This window comes from Zingiber officinale, chromosome 5B (assembly GCF_018446385.1).
Source record: "Zingiber officinale cultivar Zhangliang chromosome 5B, Zo_v1.1, whole genome shotgun sequence".
Taxonomy (NCBI): domain Eukaryota; kingdom Viridiplantae; phylum Streptophyta; class Magnoliopsida; order Zingiberales; family Zingiberaceae; genus Zingiber; species Zingiber officinale.
The window spans coordinates 134,279,311-134,303,041 of record NC_055995.1 but is presented as its reverse complement, the minus strand read 5'-3'; the positions used below and the strand labels follow the sequence as shown (position 1 = coordinate 134,303,041).

The 23,731-nt window shown below is 34.1% G+C and overlaps 1 protein-coding gene across 1 annotated transcript; it reads left to right on the top strand.

Moving 5' to 3' along the window:
• The first annotated feature begins 2,325 nt into the window (after positions 1-2,325).
• Positions 2,326-21,830, top strand: LOC121986117 (alpha-mannosidase At3g26720-like). Its single transcript, XM_042539929.1, has 29 exons — positions 2,326-2,595; positions 2,683-2,766; positions 2,853-2,941; positions 3,133-3,307; positions 5,077-5,196; positions 5,293-5,379; positions 5,464-5,535; positions 7,146-7,259; positions 7,740-7,840; positions 7,927-8,020; positions 8,153-8,320; positions 8,409-8,498; positions 11,728-11,793; positions 11,881-11,937; positions 13,665-13,881; positions 13,974-14,113; positions 14,336-14,404; positions 14,510-14,569; positions 14,673-14,744; positions 16,327-16,374; positions 16,458-16,577; positions 19,103-19,168; positions 19,403-19,515; positions 19,638-19,722; positions 20,017-20,127; positions 20,187-20,282; positions 21,235-21,282; positions 21,378-21,446; positions 21,521-21,830. The coding sequence occupies exons 1-29, from the start codon at positions 2,380-2,382 to the stop codon at positions 21,743-21,745; spliced, it is 3,072 nt and encodes a 1,023-aa protein (XP_042395863.1). The 5' UTR covers positions 2,326-2,379; the 3' UTR covers positions 21,746-21,830.
• Positions 21,831-23,731: the final 1,901 nt, after the last annotated feature.

Below are 23,731 nucleotides of genomic sequence, written 5' to 3'. Positions count from 1 at the left end.
CCACTACCAAAATTATATTAAGTTATTTCTAGATCAATTTAAGTTGATGAGGGTTACTAGTATTTGTACTCAATTTTCATCATCAGTGTAATGTAGGATTATAATTTGCTAATAGAGATGAATTTAAAATATGTGATGATGCATATATATATTCGTGTTTTACTTTCTGACAATAATAATAAAAAAACATAAAAAATAGCTTGGTTGAAAAATTTAAAAGGTATCCTTATTATTGTTTTTGTTAAATAGATATTTTTTTGAAATATTAAAATAACATCTTATCATATTCTTTATTTTAAAAATATCTTTTATTTGAAAATATAGGATATTATTATATTAAAATATTTTGATCAAAATTATTTAAATTTAATTAAAATCATTTTAATTTGATAAAAATCACTTTAAGATTTTTATAGCAGTTGATAAAAATATTTTCGGATATTAATATACTATATATAGTCAGTTTGATTATAATGTAACATTATATTCTACTGTTATAACAGTAAGGGAAATAAGTATATTTATATAATTATATTTTCGGAATAAAATATGTGAAGGAGTGTCATTAAATAAGTATATTTATATAATTATATTTTCGGAATAAAATATGTGATGGAGTGTCATTAAATAAGTATATTTATATAATTATATTTTCGGAATAAAATATGTGATGGAGTGTCATTAAATAAGTATATTTATATAATTATATTTTCGGAATAAAATATATGATGGAGTGTCATTTGACAATTTTATTTTTACCTTTTCTCGTTGCTCACCAAATAATCAAAATTTCAAATTATTTATTTTATTAAAACAAAGTAATTCAATCCGGCCTTCGTTTCCACCTAACAATGTTTAATGAATATTAAAAATAGATTAGCACGAAATAATACCAACACCTTTTCATTTCTCATGAAAATGATCATCAGTGTTTTTTTAAAATTTTTTTTAGTAAAATAAATTAATCCCGCAGGATTAGTGAAATTTAAAAATAACAAAATACTCCGTCCTTCATTTCCCATAAATAATCATTAGTAAGATTTCACTTTATGTTTTATTTAAATGAGTAATTTTTAAATGTTAAATTCTAAATCTTGTTTGGTATTTGACTTTTCTTGTAAGACTACTGTATTAGATAAAACATTTTATAATTTATTTATTTATTTATATTTTATTATAACATCGATTATAAAAACTGTTTGAGATGGAAATGATATACTCGAGAGTAAATTGATAAATAGCTTCATTGTATAAATGATGGGACATTTGTTAAAAGATGAGATTCCAACTTCCAAGTGATAAAACCAGAAAAAAAAAACCATAAACATACTGTCATTTGTATTAATTTATTATTGTTGTTATTTTCTTTTATAAAAAATTAGTTAAAAAAACTTAATTTTGTTTTGCAACTTTTCTTTACTTGATCTAACAAACTTTTCTAATAAAATTATCTCGAAATTAAAATGATTTTTTAACAAATAAAAAACTCTACAATATTATATTTTCTTATATTTTTAAAATATAATATAAATTATCAAATATTTCAACTTTTATGATATTTTTTAAAATATATATCATAGTATACCATAGAATACTAAAGGGTATGATAATATCAAAATAAAAAAAATCGAATTAAAATTTTTAATATATTCTGTGAATTTGACATGATGTCACGTCATTAATTAAATTAGGGATTATAGACGTCGCTTCAACAATTTATTAATTGAAAAGATATGAAAATAAAATAGATGTAAAACAAATTGAACATTACTAAATTCACAAACGTCCAATCATTGTATTAAATTATTATTTATTTTCTTTCAAAAAAAAAAAAAAAACAAGAGCGCGGCGAACAATTTATGCTGGGCCGGCGTCGTTTAACGATAGTATCATCTAATTCATAATCTGCGCTATCGACGTACGAAATTTCAACACGTACGCAGTATGATGCGAACGAACCCTTTCTAGCAGCTACAGAAGCCCGTTTTTGTTTTGCTAAATCCAGCAAATCACACTAGTCTTTGTTCCGAGCTGGACCTTATCCATAACTAATCACCCCACTCGCACAGCCATACGCTACTCCCTCGACAACCCCACGAACTCGTTAATCCATCCACGTGTCTTTGAATTATTGGGTAGCCGATTGGTTTATTGTATAATTACCATGTTCCTGCGGAACTATCAAATCGCCGGGAGAACTCTCGTTAGTCTAGAGTCTGTGGTCGGTGAGCTAGATCGTGGACTGTAAGATTCGTGCAAGAACCTATCCAACGGATGAGAAGCGCGAAACAACGTACCGCCCGCCTCTATCAAGGCCTCCACGAGCCCACATCCTTCTGTTGGCAGAGCTCGCTCTCTCGCTGCTGCTCGCCGGAATCCATGGCGATCGATCGTGATCCTTTCTGTTCTCTGGTGTTTCTCGCATTCTTAGCTGTATCGTTTTCGGTGGGGGATTCGGAGTACATTGCTTACAATACTACGCCGAGCATCGTCCCAGACAAGCTCAATGTCCACATCGTCGCGCATACCCACGACGACGTTGGGTGGCTCAAGACCGTCGACCAGTACTACGTTGGCTCCAACAATTCCATCCAGGTATTTTACTCCCGATTTATGGTGGATCGGAGTGGGGTTTTTGAAGTGATATCAGTAAGGAGACTTTGATGTTTGTTTGGTCGACAGGGAGCATGTGTTCAGAACGTTCTTGATTCGATCATTCCTGCACTGTTGGCGGACGAGAATCGCAGGTTCATCTATGTGGAACAAGTGGGTGGTTAATTCGTTGACTTGGGTGGGGTTTGATTTGGGATTTTGGGGTTGAGCGGTATACTTATATTTGTGATGGAATACAGGCGTTCTTTCAGCGATGGTGGAGGCAGCAGAGTGATGCGATTAAGAAGACAGTGAAGGAGCTCCTCAGCTCTGGCCAATTGGAACTCATGTAAAGACTCGACCCTTTCATAATTTGATCAGTAGCAATATTATTTCATATTCCAACAAGTTTGTCTATTTCATTTCATAAGAATTAGATGAACTCGAGATATGATCCCGCAGTTAGTTAACCCTGCATTCCAAACTTCTTCAGTTTTTCATACTGAGGTTTTCTTCTTTTCGTTCATTCTTTTTTGGAAGAAATGGAGGCATGTGCATGCATGATGAAGCTACGGTTCACTATATTGATATGATCGATCAGACAACCCTTGGGCACCGATATATCAAGCAAGAATTTGGGATCATACCAAGGATTGGTTGGCAGATAGATCCTTTTGGACATTCAGCAGTGCAAGCTTACTTACTTTCTGCTGAGGTAATGTCTTGGCTACTGTTGCTGCATGATAATGAATTTTCACTGGTATTATGAGTTCCCAACTCAATCTGTTTGCCTCTCCAAATGAATAATTTTTAAGTTTGTATTATACTCACAAGTTGCATCCAGTATATAGTATCTCTAGTGGACCTTTGGTCACTGATTTTATGAGAATAAAGTGATTCTTAACATGCTCTGATGTATATGGTTTCTTTTGGATTTTGCTGATGTGTACAATTTTTTATCCTTTCAAGTAATTTAAAATCAACGTTTTATACTTTAATTTTCCATTTTTTGTTCATCAATAGATTGGAATTTTAAGGCGTGCTTGCATGCAAATGCAGATCCTTTTTTTTCTTCGTTTTTTAAGCAAAATAGTAAGTTAAATTTTCATGATGGAAAAATCGATGTAACAATTGTAATTTATAAAAGCACTCTACATAAAAGAAGCTTTATAAGCTTAGTTGAAATTAACTAATATTAATTTGAAACTTCAACATTTTGGGCAATACTTAGATTTGACAATTAGTGTATCCAAGCGGGTTGTGACAAACTCAACTTGCCATGTGGGACTAAAATGAGGGTGTAACAATTTTCCCTCCTTAAGGCTTGATGTCCTAAGCAACCCCTAAAGTCCAACTCATAGCTTAGAACCATTTCTAATCCACAACAGATGAGGTCCAATGGTGGCTATATCATTATGTAGGATTAGGCCCACTTTGATACTAGTTGTCGCGACTTAGTACCCATTAATTTATTAGGGCCAACCACTGGGCTTAAGTATGATAGTTGTGATCAACAACTTGGATTTGTGGGCGCTCATCTTACACTAGAGCTTCAATAGTAGTAAGTAAATTGTCTTGACGACAATCTTTATACTATGAAATTACATACATGTCACAATGCTTCAACTAGGCTATTAACCTCCCTTGGAAGATTGAAAAATTCTTCATCGAGGAACCAACATGGTTTTGTTTCAATTTCTCTATAAATGTGAAGCTTTTGCCAAGTCTTTGAGGTCAAGCCTTTTATTGCATCAATAAGACGATAACCATTGCTGAATCCAAACTTAGTTGCAACTATTAATTCCCAAGTAATCACTTTTAATCCTCTGCTTATTGTCATTAGTTCATGTAACACAAAGTGCCTTTGGATTCTGTACATGATGATGATGACTTATAACACAAATTTCTGCATGCATTGAAGTATTATGTCATGTACAATCTCACGTATTTTGATTGAGGCATGAGGCATTTGTATTGTGCAAATTCTGTCCCATATCTTGAGGAGACACCCATCTATACCAGACAACTTTGGGTAAATAGATTTACTAACCAATGAAAGAAATTGTGTGTAAATGTTGTATGATGTTTTGATCTTGCTCATGGGATCCTAACTTTGTTTCATCTTTGGTGAAAATGCTACAATTAGCTAAAATACTGTTGGAAATTGAGATAATCTCATTTGATCAATTTTCTTTGACCTAAACTACACCAAAACAATGCCATTCTACATTATTGCTTATTTCAAAATTATTACCAAATTAACACTTTTGTACTGTTGGTGATCTCCTTATCTGAACACTACACAACTAAGATGCCTAATGAAAAAAGCACTACACAGAAAATTAGAAACATTGAAGTCGAGTTAGTGAACTCCTCGTTTATCTTTCAACATTTTGCTGTGGGTGCAAAAGATCTGTTGTCTATCTATATTATTCAATCTGCTCAATGGCATTGTTGCCTAAAGAAATATGAGCAATCCTACAGGTTGGATTTGATGCTCTTTACTTTTTTCGGATGGACTACCAAGACAAGGAAAAGAGGAAAGAGTTAAAGAGGCTTGAGGTTGTGTGGCGGGGTTCTAAGTCGCTTGGCTCAACTACAGAAGTGAGTCTGTTGTTTTTCATTTGTTTTTTAATATTTCATCATAAGTTCACTATTTTCAGATGTATTTTGAATCATTATCCTGTTGCCTTCATTTAGATATTCGCTGGTATATTTCCAAAGAACTATGAACCTCCCCCTGGTGGTTTTTACTTTGAAGTGAATGATGATTCTCCTGTTGTTCAGGTAATTTTGTTTTTCCTTTTTTACAGTTCTTAAATGTTCAGGATTTTTCAGAGGACCTGACTATTATATTGATATCTGATGAAGGATGATCCTCTTTTGTTTGATTACAATGTTCAAGAGCGTGTGAATGATTTTGTGGCTGCAGCTATATCACAGGTAGGCTAATCAACCTAATGGTTGCATCTTATGCCTCTTGTGTCTTTTGGTTTGCGATCCTTGGGTAGCTGAACTTTTTCTATGAACTACATAATTACATCTGCAGAACCAAATTTGTAGTCAATCAATTTGTTACTTTCCAGTTAGATTTTGATTCTGTCATGTGTGTGTTGCAGCAGTTTTTATTCTCTGTGACTTTGTTTTTCTTTACAGAATATGTCCAATCAGTTATGGACCAAATATTAATGTTCTGAAAACTAGATTGGAGATTAAACCAACAAGACTGTTCAATGCTTCAATTGGTCAAATTGGTTGACACAGGCAATGGCATCATAAATATGCTATAACATATTTAAAAATAAAAGCTTATATATAATTGCTAAGAATATAAATGTATAAATTAGTAATTGGTCCCTTCCTATCAGCTTGAGCTTTTGGTATAAGTGGTTAACCACTTAACTCTAACACGGTATCAAAGTGGTCAGAGGTCAAATCCCACCAAAAAATTAATCAATTTATGTGTTCGGAGGTTGGAACTAACCAACTAATCAAGTCAAATACTCTGCCCACACATGAAGAGTGATGTCACCCACACATATAGGGAGTAATGAAGGGGTCTGTTAAAAATATAAATATATAAATTGGTAATTGGTTTCTTTCTTAACATCATGAGTTTTTGAAATAAGTAGTGAGTCACTCAACTTTAACAATAATAAAATATATCAAAATAAACTAAATTCTTGTTTAAAATCTAAAGTATTATCAGAATCTACTCGTATGATAAATTAGTTCATTTTTATACTATGCATACATATAAAATGTTGATAAACTTATTATATCACTAAAAAATATTAAATAAATTGAATTTTAGCATAGCATATCTTGTTTTTTTAAACAAAAACAATGAGAAACATAACTTGAAAACATAATAGTCTTATTGGGTCTTCAAGTTAAGATCAATAGCCTCATTGAATGGTCTCAACCACTGCATTGATACAGTGGATCTGCAACTTTGGTTTAAGATGCAGTTATAAAAGAACCCACCAGTTTGATATATATCAAACCAGATTGGATCAGGGTCTAATTCCCTGGTTAATTGTTTGAACCAATTGTTCGTGTCCAAGTTTAATTACACTGTAGTTTGCATCGCGGCTTGGTTATCTTTCCCCTTTGCCACCACATTTTCTGCATGCTATTCTTTTGAAGATTTGAGTTTCCACCATATCTAGCATATAAGGCTGGGAATGTTTGCATGAGTAATTGCTGCATGGATACTTTCAGTTTTAGCTGTATGCACATACCTGATATGCGAACCGGATCATATCTAATGAACATTTGTTTTTGGTTGCTGCGTCTTCAGAAACTATGCAAGATTCAATGTTTTGCACAAACCTTTTCTAAATAAGAAATTATCCACAAACTTATTAAGTGCTTTCTTTCATTCAAATGCATTTCATATGTATTATTTCTTGACTCAATAACAAGGAGTACACACTCCATGCTGTGCCTTTGTTATCTAACGGTTCCTGTGCCTTGTCACATTTCAATTTTGGTACATGTATTTGTTATTTTCCAACTCTTACTGATGATAAATTGTTTCCTATTCTCAGGCAAATATTACCAGGACAAATCATATAATGTTTACAATGGGGACAGATTTCAAGTATCAATATGCAAATTCATGGTTTAGGCAGATGGATAAATTCATTCATTATGTCAACAAAGTATATTCTTTCTAGTTGTCTCTGATATTACCGTGCTGCAGAAGATTGCTTACATTGTTTTTCATCCTTCAAAACCATTCCTTTGCTAAAGTTTTGTGATGCCATGACCTAAAGTGGCTCTAATTTCTTTTTTTTTTGAAAAAAAAAATCCCGGACTTTAATTTCTACTATTATTTTAAGCAACCATGAACTTCATCAATACAACAACCAACAACAACTAAACCTTATCCCACTAAGTGGGGTTGGCTAACCATGAACTTCAACAATATAAAGTATATTCTACACCAATTTCAATTCGCTTGAAAATCTTCAAAGGCCTCCTTTTTTTTTATTTACATAATTACATCACAAATACTTTACATCCAATGCAAACCTTCCATTACTTGTCTCTAAGTTTCAACTGGGTCTAGTCATGGGAGTGTCTTGTTCTATTCTCCCTTCAGAAAATGTGAAACACTAAGTGTTTTTGACTTTTTCTAGGATGGGCGGGTCAATGCCTTGTATTCTACACCTTCCATCTATACTGATGCAAAGTACGCATCTAAGGAATCCTGGCCTTTGAAGACTGATGACTTCTTTCCGTGAGTGAACTCAATATCATTTTTTGCAGATACTATTGTGCCTATTAGCTTTAGGTCTTTCATTCAAATTTGTTTCTGCACATTAGTTATGCAGATAATCCAAATGCATACTGGACTGGTTACTTCACAAGTAGGCCAGCCTTAAAAGGTTATGTGAGACTGATGAGTGGCTATTATCTGGTAATCTTCTTGCTCCATGAAGCTAGAAAGCTTGAAATTTCTCCTTGTCATTGTACATTATACCAATGGTCTCTTGTCAATTTTCTCTGTTGGTGAGAAGAAAATTCTTAAAACTTATTGGAACACAATCAGGCTGCAAGGCAATTAGAATTTCTCAAAGGACGAAATAGTTTTGGCCATACAACGGACAGTCTGGCTGATGCTTTAGCTATTGCTCAACATCATGATGCTGTCACTGGAACAGAAAAGCAACACGTAGCAAATGATTATGCCAAACGACTATCTATAGGCTATTCACAGGTTGCAAAATTAACTCATTTTAAGATGCAGTCTGTTAATATTACCATTGACAAATTGGAAGTTACTCTATATTGAATGGATCTTTCAGGCGGAGAAGCTAGTTGGAACTTCTCTTGCTTGCTTAACAGAGTTGAACTCAACTTCAGATTGCGACAACATTACAACAAAATTTGAACAGGTGAATTCACTGCTCCTTTTAATTTCCTTTCCTGCTTTTTCATTCTGCTCTTACTATATACAAGTGTCTCATGTATTCTTCTGGTTCCTTGTGTTGGAAATATAAACTCAAATATTTTAGTTGTTCTAGATATGCATATGAATTGAGTAGAATACATTCATTGTATCTAGAATACATTCATCGTATCTAGGAAATTGATGTTCATTAATCTAGAGGAGTGTCTAGCTTTTCCTCTTGTATCACATTCATCATATGTAGAGATTAATGTATAGATTAATATGCATTAATCTAGAGGAGTGTCTAGATTGTTCTCTTGTATTTATAAATAGTTTGAGATATAAAGAAAAAAAATTATTTCCTCTTCCTCTCCAACATCTTGATGATTTTAGTTATAGATACTTGTGGATGACAGTATGACACAACATTACTTGAGCTGCTTGTTGATTTATCCGATAACAGATATAATCAGACAGTAGTCCTTGTTCCTTGATAAGATAAACATACCCAACCTGATGTAAACCTTGTGAATGTTTAGTGCTATGCTCTTGATACATTATCTAATTTATTTTACTTATTCAGCTAAATTCATGCATTTATTTGGTTGATATTGAATATTTTTCCCTGATTCTTGATCTATCATGTTGGAATAGTTTGAAAAATTGAAATCCACTGATTTCGTTTTAGGATCTTTGATAGCTTGTATCACTGGCCTTATAAGAGAACACTGTTATAGAAAATCTTCTTGGATTCACAACTTAAGAACCTTGTCTTGTAGAAATATAGGACAATGATGAAGTCAATGGGAAGGTGAGCATTCTTATGTTTCCTCCCATTTCTACATAGTTCATATTTGATAATTAGGCAGTGTGAGTAGCATACTCCAAGAACTCATTTGGTATCTATTAAGAGTATAGTTATGTTCAAATAGAACTGCAGTATGTATAATTTGGAGTCCTGTGGATCATTTATAACATTCTTATCTGTCATGACCTGAGTTATTCAATTATTTGTATTCATAATTATGTTTCATCATCACAAAGATAAAAATAATTAGTCAAGCAATGAATACAATATTCAATTTATGATCTATATCTTTCTTAGATCTTGCTATGACCCAAATGGGTCTCCATGCCCATTGGCATGGCATGGAACTTATGATAATTGCATGACAATTTTGTCAATACTTGATGTACAAGCTACATTCGGACAAACAAAACATAGGGTACCAAAATACATACTAATAAGCACCACCATTAATACGAAATCATGATATAAGAAAAAACCATTAAACAAATTTTAACTATAAAAGACAACCGTAAAATTATTTTTACAGATTGCAAAGCACAAGAAAAACATGACAAATCCAACAAGACAACCATAAATGAAGTTCTACAATGCAAAACAAAAGAAACTATGAGAGAAATTACAAAAATGCACGAAGTGTCCTCAAAGCAATCCTAACTAAAATAGACTCTAACTCACCAAGGAACTAGATATCCTTTTTTCAGAGTCATGGAGTAGCAAGACCAGAAAGTTAACTAGCAGGTAGAAGAACTAAGCAACTCAAGCAATATGGTGAAGCAACTCGAGCAATATGGTGAATGAACATAAGGTAAACAACAAAATTAATATCATGCTATGAACTCTAAAATAAATAATTAGTAACCGCCAAACAGACAATATATCACTGGCTGCAACCCATATACAAATTGCAAACCACTTTGATGAGCTAGTGTGAACCCACCCAATGGGCATGTACCCCTACACTCTCCCTTTCTGTGATAGATGCCTGTGCACGCTCCAACACAAGCATGACTATTGAATCTTATGAGCACACCCAATTATAAACTCTTCTTCATGCTCTATCAATCAAGTGTAAGACTCAAATCAAGTCCCAACCCCAACTCTACCTATGCTTTGAGGAACTTGCAAAGCCAACATAATGAAATCAGTTGAAAATCGCAAACATCCATATAAAGTATCTTAATTATACTAGAATTCCACAACAACAACAAAAAATCCAAAAATGAAAATTTGAATTCGCCATCTGACACCCGCTAAAAACAAATCGATCAATTAAAACACAAAAGAAGACCAAAAGATATCTTTATGAAAAGGACCTGCTTTGTTTCCAATTAAACTGTTACACGCGTAACACCTTTAGGAGGTAGAATTCAAAAAAAGATGCAAGTAAATTGCAGTGAGGTAGTAGAAAGATGAATACTACTAATTAGTTTAAAAGCTTATTTCTAAATAATAAATGATTCTAAGTAGAAAAACATTTTTAATAGTAAATCTAAAAAAAACACCATTTTCATAATAGTCGTTGCAGTGGCCAATGTGGCATGCACCTCAGGTTTGAATCTAGATGCCACCATTTACATATTTCTTTCTTCTCTATCAATGAATTAGATTTGCAATGAAAGTTTAAAGGACCCACCATCTATCATGGTGGTGGAGGAACTTGGTTGATGCCGTGCACACTCAATTTGCACCAACCGGTGAGCCTGCACCTCACCAATTGCTTAAGCTGGGACTACGATTGATGCTAGTGGTCAACCTCCATCTTACCGCACAATGCAGGGTTGTGACCTGTCCACACACTCAGGCAATTGATGCCATTGCTTGGGCGACCTCGTGAGTTGTCGACGGTGGCCTATACAACAACAATATCAACATGGGCTATCGACTGACAGCCATATTGATTTTGCCATGATTTAAGAAATAATGTTGCTCTGATACCAATGTTGGAATAAACAATTTGAAAAATTGAAATTCATTGATTTCTTCTGTGTAGGAAGAAACTTTTGATTACTGTATCATTAGTCTAAAAAGATATCAATAATGTGGAAAATTTTCTTGGATTTGTAACCTAAGTATTATCACTTGTAGAGATCATAGGAAGAAGATGGAAACAATGGGGAAGAAGAGGGATCTTATGTTCCGAGCCTTGACTCCTATTTAGATATATTATCCACATGAAAATAACTGCTATGTAGCTATTCTAACTACTCGAAGTTGAGTCGTCATGTGCAAACCTGACCCTATCTATTTATTCCATCACATCATGACATCATATAAAATGAACTCATTTTGTCATTTTGATTATTTGCTAGATAGGGTGCTTACTCGTTCACCTAGTCTCTCGTTTGTTCTGATGCAATAGAAACATGAATAATGAATTTCGTACAGTATTTTTGGATGCTCATAGATGACTTTTCTTTCTTAGTGTCCTCTTTTGAACATAACCTATTGCCCTCCATCTGAAGTGGATTTGTCTCATGGAAAAACATTGGTAAGATATCGGATGTGCTCTATAATACATCATATGAAAATAATTCTTATATTGGTTCACACATTTAATAAATTTATTATTTTGTAGATTATTCTTGTCTACAATTCTCTTGGTTGGAAACGGGCCGACGTTATCCGTATACCTGTAAGTAAGCTTCATCATATCCCTTTTAAATAGCAGATATTTTGTTTGCTCTTTGGGTGTCTTCAAGGTAATATAATTTGCAAAGCAGAGAAGACACAGGTTTGTTGCCATGCAAATGCTATCTGGGGTGGGTGGGTGGGGTCCGTTTAAGTTCTTCACTGCTTATCGTTGTACCTGCAAGTAGATTCTTGACTTACAAGAATACCATTGTATTGCACATTGCACACTCTTATACTCCCTTATAGCAGAGATATTGATGTAGCACAATAGACGAACAAGGACACAAAGCATACACAAAGGTGAGAGGAATAATTCTCACATGACAAATTGAAAAATAGATCAATTCAAAGCTGATAAAATTATAGGACTTTGGACTTCTTTTATAGGCTCAACTTAATAGTAAACACAAAAATAAATAATAATGTCGTTCCGAGGAAGACGCCTAATTGTGGTCGCCAACGGTGATCGTGTGATTGGGAGAGAGCAAGTGAGTTTAGCTGATGTATGGAGGTGCCAAATTTGGGGGTGGTTGTTGATCTGTGGGTTGAGAAGGTAGTGACGTATGCAGTGAGTGATGATTAGAGATTGTGCTTGTGCTTGTTGTATATTCGTGTGAGGGAGCCACGGTGTGAGGCTCGATTGGAGAAGCGGGCATTGTGAGGAAGTTCTCTCAGATAAGAAGGCGGCATTGGCTGCATCTTCTTCGATGAAGGTGGCAGATAGTGTTGTTGTAATGGGAGGTAACGGTGTTTTTGGACAATGCAAGTGACACTGTCATAGTAAGCCACTAGGACATAGCGAAGGGAGGCCGGCCTCCTTTCCTCCATAGAGAGTTGTCTCACGAGTGGTGTAGGTGGATGGTGAACAAGGAATTAGTGGTCGAACAATAATGATGGAAGATGACAGCAAATATGCAATGGAGGTGGTGGATGAAATTGGATGATGAGGAATGGAGAGGGTACATGTTTTAGCTTCAATATCGCTTGATGTAGCACATTGGACACCAGAATAGGAACCTCACCTAGAAAAACAACACTCACACAAAGAACACAAATTGGAAATTATATTAGTTTAAAGCTAAAAAAATTACAAGACCGTGGACTTTTTTTATATACTCAACTCAATAATACATGTGAAAACAAATATTCTAAATAAGAAAAATTTGTGAGACTTAATTGGTTTGTAATGATTCCCTCATAATTAGCAAAATAGAAAATGCTAATTGACTCCAAGTTACCAAACGAAAAAAAAATCAAATTTAAAATTTGTTATGGAAATGCCAATCCCAAATACTTTCCAATTTGTTTCCTTTTAGTGTGGATGCATCATTCTTGAATTAATCTTTAGTTTATTTTCTTCAATTATTTTTTTTTCAGCATCAATTTATTTATTTCTTTATTTTTTGCTAGATACACAATTTCTCAAAATATATTTTATTTAATTCTTTTTATTCACAATGGAATTGTAGTGTGAGGAATAGGGGATAAAAGGAAATTTATTTGATATGACTATGGAAGGATGCCAAGAAAAAGCATAAGCCGAAAGTTGTAGTTTTCAGCATAAACCAATTCTACACAACAATGGAAGTGTAGTGTGAGGAATAGGGACTAAAAGGAAATTTCTTTTGTATGACTATGGAAGGAGGCTGAGAAAAATTTTAAGTTAAAAATAATTGTTTTCAGCATAAACTAGTTCTACAGTCTAATTCATAGTTGTACTTGCTGCAGGTTATCAGTGAATCTGCTGTTTATGATTCTAAGGGAAATGAGATTGAATCACAGCTTTTGCCAATATCAGATGCTTCAGTTAACTTCAGAAATAACCATGTTAAGGCATATACAGGCTTTTCTCCTAGTACCACACCCAAATTTTGGCTTGCCTTTCCAGTTTCTGTACAGCCACTTGGCTTCAATACGTATTTTGTAAAAAGTGCAATTGGGAAAGGTTTACTGATCTTTTTTGCTTAGCCTTTTTTCGTCTTGTGGTTAACTACTTGTCACAAATGTTTGATATGCTATAATGAATAAAAATTCCAGGGTCAATTTCTGTAACATCGACCTTTTATTCATCACAACAAAGTACAAATGGAAATATTGAAGTTGGGCAAGGAAATCTAAAGCTTCTACATAATGTGGATGATGGAACTCTGACTCATATTTTGAATACACGAAATCTGGTATTTCGCTATCAGCAATTTTAGCTTTAACTTTTCTTTTTCTATGCTAATTGAAAATTTTCTTTTTATCTAAAACGTGGTACGAATTATGATCACTTTCTTGTAACTCTTCCTTTATGAAGGTTATATCTTGTCCTGTTCTAATATGTAATTGTATATTTCCTTTGATCTGTTTTTTTTTCTTCTAAAACCTTTAATGTGTAAGATGGTGATTTATTCAAGGTAAAAACTACTATGGAACTTTCATACAGTTACTATGCTGGAGACAGTGGACGTGGTAGCGACCCTCAGGTTCAAATCCGATAGATGTTTGTAGAAAATTGTTAGACAATCAGTTTATTCTAAAGGTAGCCATTGTGGATAACTTATACCTAGAGTTTGTCTCAATTGTTAAAGGCATCTGGAGCATACATATTTCGGCCAAATGGTACATTTCCTATAGCACTGAAAGAGGAGGTATTTTTTGTTTGTCATTTGAATTATTCATTTAACAGGAGCTAATAAGGTAAAATTGTTCTAAATATTTTCAGCATTAACCCAGTTTTAACTTTTTGTCAAGGCACCAGTGACAATTGTACAAGGACCCATATTAGATGAAATACATCAGCAGATAAGTCCATGGATATATCAGGTAAACCTTCTTAGTTCCTAATAGTCAGGAAATCCCTATACAAACATTACAAAAACCACATTAAGACTCTATACTGAGTGGATCTATAGTCTCTCTAAACTTCTGCTAGCTCTTCTGTTGTCATGTTCACATGCCTGCTACTAGTACAAATTGCTGCAATGAGGCTCACAGAAACCTTCTTACTTGTCAGTGTTTTTGTCTTATTTTTCTGTTTGTGAGAAATTCAATGTTGTGCAATCAGTGGGTTATCAATCAATATGCTCCAGTCTATGAAGTGTGTGTGAATGTCTCACATGGTTTTTTTATTAGTTATCATTTGATGATTATATATCAATTCCTTTTCTACTACTAATATAATGACTTACTTCATCAGAAGTCATTGCACAGGTGCCTTAGTATCCTTTCAAAAGTTCTTTGAGATGCTTTTGATGTTTCAAATTAGTCATACAAAGAGTAGAATATTTAGTAGAGTTCAATTTAAAAATCTCAATTTACCAAGAAACTTGCAAGATTCTGGTTTTGATATATAACTTGCTCGTGTTCCTTTTTCCTCGAACAACTAAATTGGTATCTGTTTTTTCCATTGCCTGCACTATGATCCCATGGATTCTTTTCTTCCTGTCAAAGAGTCACCAGATTCCAATGGCTGTAAATGTTACACTTAAATATTAAACTTAGTGATTAGTTAGAATTGGGATTAATTTTAAATATACAAACCTTAGGGGCGTAAATGTTAAATGACAATAATAATGTAGGCACAATAGCATTTACATACTTAAGGACATAGTATTTCATATATTTACCCCTTCATATTTTAATTTTGCAAGCACTCAATTATAAAATTTAAAATCTTGCTTAAATACCATTATTGATTATTTCTTTCTTAAAATAGTAAGAAAACAATATTAATTTGATGATATTTCCCGTTAACTTCGGTACATACATAAAGTTTTTGACTTTAATCATTTATTAATATTTTGATGAAACTTTTTGTTATATTATATTTAATATTTTGTAATGACATTTATCTTAGAATAATATTTGAATGTGGAAAATAATTAAAAATAAATAAGATGTAAAATGAACAAAATAAAAATAGCTATTTAATGGTCACTTTTGCCCCTTTTTTCATTTTTTTAGTCACTCAAGTTGTTTAGTGAAATAGGTTCATTCTTGAATTAAGCTGCTTGGTGAAATAATGGAAGCCATTTTGATCGAGTTGGAAGAGCTTGATTGGGCATTCTCAATTAAAGGGCTCAATTAGGGCATTGTCCAATATTAGGCATCTGAGTTGGGTAATTGTTCTAACAACGTTCCCCACTTTAACAGTTTGTAAATTAGCGTAGTGAGTGAGACAACTACAGTTAGTCATTTAGGATGACTTTGATGAATTGTATTAGTTCATTGATATGTTGTGGTTTTGCATACAAAGATATCTTGTTATGCTGTCTTTGCAGGAGAGAAATCAAACGAGCTTCTCTTATTCTGGTTGTAGTTGTCTTGGAAAAATTTAAATAGTTTAGTGACATTCAACCAAGCAAAGATTCATAATCAGTTTTCAATTTTGTCTCACCTTGTGCAGATTTCCCGGGTTTACAAGGGAAAGGAGCATATAGAAGTCGAATTTACTGTAAGAACCGTGATTAAAAGAGTTTTCATAATTTGCCCTATTTTTGCAGAGAGGTCTTTATACTAATATATTTTTCTACTTAGGTTGGGCCAATACCAGTGGATGATGAAATTGGAAAGGAAATAGTGACCAAAATTACAACAGGCATGCTGACAAACAAAACTTTCTACACAGATTCTAATGGAAGAGATTTTCTGAGAAGGGTATGTTGTATATTAGTTTGTGATTGGGTATTTATCTTATAAATGACGTTATGATAGACTTAAATTATAATTTGTTGTGGCTTTTTGTTGAATGATATGGACCAGTTTCTTCATATTTGATTTCTAGTGGAACATCTATCTGATACTATCATAGCAAATGTTTGAAATCTCAAGTCGTTTTGGTGTTTTAGTCTTCGATTGAAATGATCGGGTCGGTAGTTGATTGGGTCGCTTATTGATCGGGTAAACCAAAGGGTGTCAGTTGTTGATTTGGGGTGGAAAAGCGGAATGACCATAGATACGTCTGACATAGGTGAAAATCGATGGAAAAGTCAGTAGCTTTTCCACGCTTGATGAGCAAGCAATAAAATTGCGACCACATAGTAAAGTTTGAAGGGGGCCAAGGTGGACCTCAGTGAAACTCCTTTGACGCTCAAGTCGGACATAGGAAGAAGATGAAAACTCAACAAAACTGTGTAGTTAGATAGTAGAGAAAAAGTATCGTATACCTCTGCTCGCCTATACGAGTGGTCTTTTATACCAGGTTGAGGGAGAGTGGGAAAGGACCTCACCGTGCACTTTCCGCACATCCGCCTACGTTCTCAAAACATGTCCTAGCCACTCTCCCATTTGCCCGTCCACCCAGTTGAACTCCCTCCCTCTTTGTGGTCAGTCAGGTCGAACAGTAGTTGCATGACTCCGCCCTGAGATCTGACGACATGACCCAAGCTCTTCGTTGGGTTGGATCGAGATGACTTTACTTTGACTGGGTCTCACCCCTGCCATGTGGCCCCTGCTTTCCCCACATCACTTAAGATTTTGTTTTGGGTCCTATCCTAGTTCTCCTATACAGCTCCTAGATAAGGTCTTGAATTCTTAATCCCAACATTTTTATCAACTTAAAGGGAATATGCTTGCATTCACATTGTTATGGTTGTAATCACAATTAACAAAAGTACTATCCAAAATTATATTAATAATAAGGTTTAGACCACATTGTAGGATCAAGCTCAAATGAGTAAAAGTGAAGAATGTTCTAAGGTTGATGACTCTCTGTGGGCTTTGGTTCTAGTTTTAAGAGTTTAGCTTGGGCAGGAGGTGAGACTTGTCTTCAATTGGTGGTTTTAGCTGGAATGAGGGTTGGCTCGAGGTAGGATGATTCCTCACCATTGCTTGAAGTGGCTTAGGTTTTGTTGAGATTTATTCAAAGTGAGAGATATATGCTTTGCTCAGTTTGAAAGGTCGAGGACTTGTTGCTCCTCTTGTTTTTTCTGCAATAGGTGCATGTTTGGCATGCAGCACACTTATCTTCTTCTTCATGTTTAAGATTTACGTCCACTTATGTTGAGGGTATCTTTTTTATTTTGATATTACCTGTTTAGTGATGGTACTTTACGGCTGATGATGCATGCTTTATGCTTGTCTTTAAATAATCATGATATTTATCTAGAGATTTCTATTGTTATAGACAGATTAACATGTCATATGCGAGCACGTTACCTTAACAAGAATAAGCTAAGATATAATTGTTAGAGCATGAGATGGGTTACGATAGGATGGGAAGGGGGACTTGTATTTTGGACTCCTCTAGTGCCTTCATGCGTCGATGACAGGGCGCATGATGGGTAGTGCTACTGATGTCTTACTAGGGATTATGTAACATCAAGGGGGGTGCTTGGCCTTTCAAGTCGTTGATGCCTAACTAGAGTCTTGCAAGACGATGAATATTAATGGGCACGTGATGGATTTGGTTATTGATGTTTGACCAAAAGATTGACTTGACTTTATGGATATGGAGGATGTATCATAGGTAGGACTGTTGATGCTTAACTGGGGGATCACATGATCTAATTATAGTTTTATGTTGGAGACATCCCTTTGGGTTGACATAGGTGTTTTGCCCCTATATGATAATGATGAATTGCTTGTATGGAGCATGGAGTAATACATGATGATGTGGGTTAGATGTTGCACAGTTATAATGATGGTTAAATTGTATATTTTGGAGCATCTATATTTACCTTTCCTATTTTGCTCTTGTCCAACCTTGACTTCTTGTGAGACTCTCCTACCAGTTCTATTGACATCCCTCATATATGCTTGCCCCCGTAACAAACTAAGGTGGGTAGTAAGTGTGTTGAGTCAGGTTGTTAAGCTTGCTCCTATAACATATTTGTGTGTGTGGGATGCTCTTACCCTTTGACAGCTGTGTGTGGAGGTGCTATGAGCATTGTTTAGTGTCTTGGTGGCACAATCTGTTGACTAACACAAAGGATGTGTTGATGGAATTGTATGTCATTGGAGCGAGTGTTCCTAGCCTCGGGAAGTGGGCTCGGTTAGGGCATAATATATATTCTTTTAAATTGTAGGATATTATAGTCTTTCATTCTGAAGCATTGATTCCACTAACGTTTATTTTCTGGTTATGAGAATCAAAACTCACAATGCCAATTTCAATAATAATCTTTATTATGCCACCTGCAAAATAACCATGTCAACGTATGAAAACCTTACATCACGTGCAGGTCCGAGATTACAGATCAGACTGGGACATTCAAGTCAACCAACCTGTCGCTGGAAATTACTATCCTGTAAGATTCTTCAATTACAACTTTATTTTACTCCTCTGAAACCTGAATGTAGAGTGCAAGATATACTTAATTAAACTCTAATCTATTTCATAAAAGTAAACAGGAGAACCTTTAAAATAATGAGTCACATGTTGCGTTCATCTATTCTTCAATGGACAGGGTTATTATTCTTATTTGTATCTAACAGATAGTCATTTTATTTTTGTGTGCACATAATGCATGTTGTTATTACAGATCAATTTGGGAATTTACATTCAAGATAATAATACAGAACTTTCTGTTCTGGTAGACCGTGCTGTTGGTGGTTCTAGCATTGTGGATGGACAAATTGAGCTGATGCTTCATAGGTAAGTTCTTGCAAGTGAAATCTCAAAAGACTAATTACATCATCTGAAAATGGATTAAATTAATTTTCTTTATGTTTCACTTAGTGCATAATAAATTACTTTTATGTTTTCCTATGCTACAGGAGGCTGCTACATGATGATGGTCGTGGTGTAGGAGAGGCACTTAATGAAACAGTTTGTGTTGATGATGAATGTGAAGGACTAACTGTAAGTAAACATTTGCCACTTTGATGTTTAGTTTGTAACCAGAGTCACTTTCATCTGAGGGACTAACTGTAAGGCATGCTGACAGAATTTCAGGGTCAATAATTCGAATATGACAATACTTTTCTTGATCAAATTCTGATCTCCTAGATTATCGAAAGAACTTGTTTATGTAATGTATTACACCTTTGTGAACAAAATCTCCATTATTTTGGGGAGGAATGCCTGATCATACTATCTATCTAAATAGAGATATGTCAAGTAACTAAGTAGAAGCTGATTGTCAAATATTGACAGGTTCGAGGTAAATTCTACATAAGAATTGATCCTCTTGGAGAAGGATCTAAATGGCGCAGGAGCTTTGGCCAGGAGATATATTCTCCACTCCTCCTAGCATTCTCAGAACAGGTATTGTGTTAGCTTGCTAAAGTTTTTGAATTCATGTTTACAAATTTTCTTTTCTTCAGGATGGTGGTAACTGGACAAGCTCACATATTACAGAATTCTCAGCATTTGACCCCTCCTACAGTTTACCAGATAATGTTGCTCTCGTAACTCTCCAGGTCTGTCAATGAAGAACATCTAGTTCTGATAAAAAAGGACATACGGTTGTTTTTCTGTGCTCTCTCTGCACTCCTTTATTTGCATATTAGTGCATATTTCTAAGCTAATCCTGTACTTTTAGGTGATAATTTTTGTAGAAATTTTCAATGTTTAGGAAAATCAATGACACTATTCAGTAAAAAGTGAAATCCATCACTCTAGAAGCCCCCCATGACTGCCACACCATTGGGAGGGAGTTAATCAGGAAATTGTAAATGGTCCCCACGGGAGAGGGTATGGTCACACGCCTTGCACCATTCAACAATTCTACCTCGTGGTTACCATCTCAACTCTGCCCAAGGGCAGAAAATCAATGACACTAGGACCTTGTTCTTGTTGTCTAAGTTTTGAGATTGATTGATGCTTGTTGTTTTCTAATTGATGAAGTGAAGATTGGTAATGATTGCAGAAGATAAAAGAGTTATTTCGAGTAATGATTAAAACTCAATAAGGATTTCATATCAAATTCAACTTCATGAAACTGGATACAAAGAATTATAGATTTGAGTAAAATTACCAACTAATCATAGTATGGGTACTACTTGTACTTTGAGATTGTAAACGGTGGCAATAGAATGAGATTAAATAGTTGTGCACTAAGCCTGACCAATGAGAATTTTATGTGTCTGGAATTAAAACAGCTTGGAAATGCAAAAGCCAAATCAATACATGGCTTATCGTTAGATATACACTGGACCATCAGAATTCATACTTCCATTCAATGCTAATGCAACTTTGAGTGCACCATCTTTAGTTGCCTCACAGAATTAAATAGTTTTTTTCCTGTCCAAACGATTAGAAGCAATTTGGAAACTTAGACCGTATCTCTGTGCAAAGCTAATACAACTTGCTTCTATTTATTTTTTTAGTTTTTCTTGTTATGCTGTTCAATCAAAATTGATGTAATCTTAGGCACTTGAAGATGGAAATGTTCTCCTCCGTTTGGCACACCTTTATGAGGTATTGCTTAATAATTCAATTCTATTTCCTTTGTCATTTGATTCAATGAGTTCCGCAAACATACTTGAATGCTTTGTTATCTGATAAAACAAAAGGTCAGAGAAGACAAGGACCTCTCATCTATTGCCTATGTGAAGCTTACGAAGATGTTCCCTGGGAAAAAGGTAGAGAGATTATTGCAAAATTGGTTTCCTAACAAAGTGAAACCTTTACCTTTCCTGTGATTCTGCTATTTCAGATCACCAACATAATAGAGACAAACTTGTCTGCTAATCAAGAGAGGTCTGAGATGGAGAAGAAAAGACTGAAGTGGCCAGTTGAGGGTTCTACTAGAGCTGAAACCATCGTCAGGGGAGGACCTGTTGATGCTTCCAAACTGGTCGTGGAGCTTGCTCCTATGGAGATTCGCACTTTTTTGATAAAATTTGATTACATTACCTTTGGCAAAATAGGGGATCGCTGAAAATGTTTAACTCATACCTAGTTCCACTTGTTATGTGAATGTTTCTTTCTAATAATGGTGGAAAAAAACTTCCATTTCACCGTAACTCTAGTTCATCTTCCTTTTTTTAGAGCGATTGCTTGCATTTGACTTTTTATTCCATGTTAGTCAACAATGATCTTAGCCCCTTTTTTCCTTATACTCCCGGTTGTGTTGGTTATGGTGCGATTTTGACTTGTACATCTTTCAATTATCATGGTTTAGTTAGAGCTCAAAGCTTACCTTGAAGTTTCTATTTATGTTTCCTCAATGATCTTAGGCTATATCCAAATATTTAAATAAAGTAATTTGGTGTAAATTATATTCTTACCTCTAATAATTGTTTTCTGCATCTAAAGTGGTTTGCGTAGGTTGAATGGGTTGGATATTGGGTTTTAAAATGTCCAATACGATTTTGCAAGAAAAAATCGAGGTGATATCAATAGATGAAAGTCAGAATTAATTTTTAAATCGAAATCTATGTTTCGTGTAGATGAATCTAGATTATTAAGTTGTTCAAAATTGATTACGGGTGAATAAGAAATTAATTATTTAAAGCTAAGTCTAAAATAACGTTAAGGAAGTAGACGGGGAATTGTCCTACATTTGTAAATTTCAAGAGTGATTATTTCCTTATAAGTATTGCTGTGTTAATGGAGTTAACACAAAAAGCATAGGTGCTCTCTTCCCATGAGCGAGCAAGTGCTCCCACCTGGGAGCCCGTCGGTCATATTCATGTACGTGTGCAATGGGTGCTTTGATTCAGATGTTAACGATTGTTTTTTATCAAAAATACCCTTGAATAATAGAAAAATATGATAAAAAACGTAAAGAACAAAAATGAAAAATAAATAAAATAAAATAAAAAAACTTAAGAAAAAAAAGACGTAAAAAAATAAAAATAGAAAAAACATAAAAAAAATAATAAAAAACATAAAAAATAATAAAATAATAAAAATGGGAAAAAATGATAAATAAATAAAAAACACACATAAAAATAAAGAAAAATATGAAAAAGTAAAAGTAAAAAAATGTAAAGTTTAAATAATAATAATAATAATAATATTATTATGTATGATTGATATATAACCGAAGATAATATAGTAAAATATTAAATTAGGTTATTTATTAAAATCTTTAAATAAATAAGTTTTTGTTGCATTATTTAGGTTGAACAAAATAATATTTGGTTATGTTTTATTCCCCATAATTTTGATCATGTGATTACCAAGTAATCACATAATCAAAATTATACATTATACCTTAAACTAAATGCACCCTAAGGATCTAACACAAGGTAAACCCAAAGACAATGAAGAACAACAATTAATGTTGAAGACCTAAAAACTGAGTTGTGAGAGATTACAAGTGATTGTAATCTTGAGGTCTCACTTTTGAGTATCATTATTGGCATGATGGACTATGATTAGGTTGTAGTTTAGATTACTTAGGGGTGTCAATTTGGATGGGTCGGGTTGAATTTTTTTTTTTTTTTATTCAACCCGAATCTGATCCAAACCCGAGTTCAACCCAAAACATTTAAACTCGAACCCGAACCCGACCAACCCGATCAACCCGAACCCAACCCATATAACTCGAAAATCCGATTCAAATCGACTTTTTTTGGGCTATTTTCCCTATAATTCTTCACTTTTATCTCAATACTCCATCATTATCATACAAACATGATATTAATATACATTAAAAACATCTAAATTTTTAAAATAAAATTTGATTTAACCCCCCAAAAAAACCCACAAAATCGTATATTTAAATCAATCCGGGTCAACCTAAACCCGACCCAACCCGAAAATTTTTAACTCTCCAACCCTCCAACCCGAACCTGAAAATGCCCAACACAAACCTGATTTTTTTCGGGTCGACTTGGATTAGGTTGTCGGGTCGAGTTCATTTTTGATACCCTTAAGATTACTTAGTGGTTTAAGGAAGTCTTCACCCAAGGGGCAA

Bases quoted from the DNA above. Each gene is read 5' to 3' on its own strand.
- LOC121986117 (XM_042539929.1), top strand. From the start codon at position 2,380: ATGGCGATCGATCGTGATCCTTTCTGTTCTCTGGTGTTTCTCGCATTC. The intron at 2,767-2,852 runs GTGGGTGGTTAA...GATGGAATACAG, and splicing joins GGTTCATCTATGTGGAACAA to GCGTTCTTTCAGCGATGGTG. The intron at 2,942-3,132 runs GTAAAGACTCGA...CTTTTTTGGAAG, and splicing joins TCTGGCCAATTGGAACTCAT to AAATGGAGGCATGTGCATGC.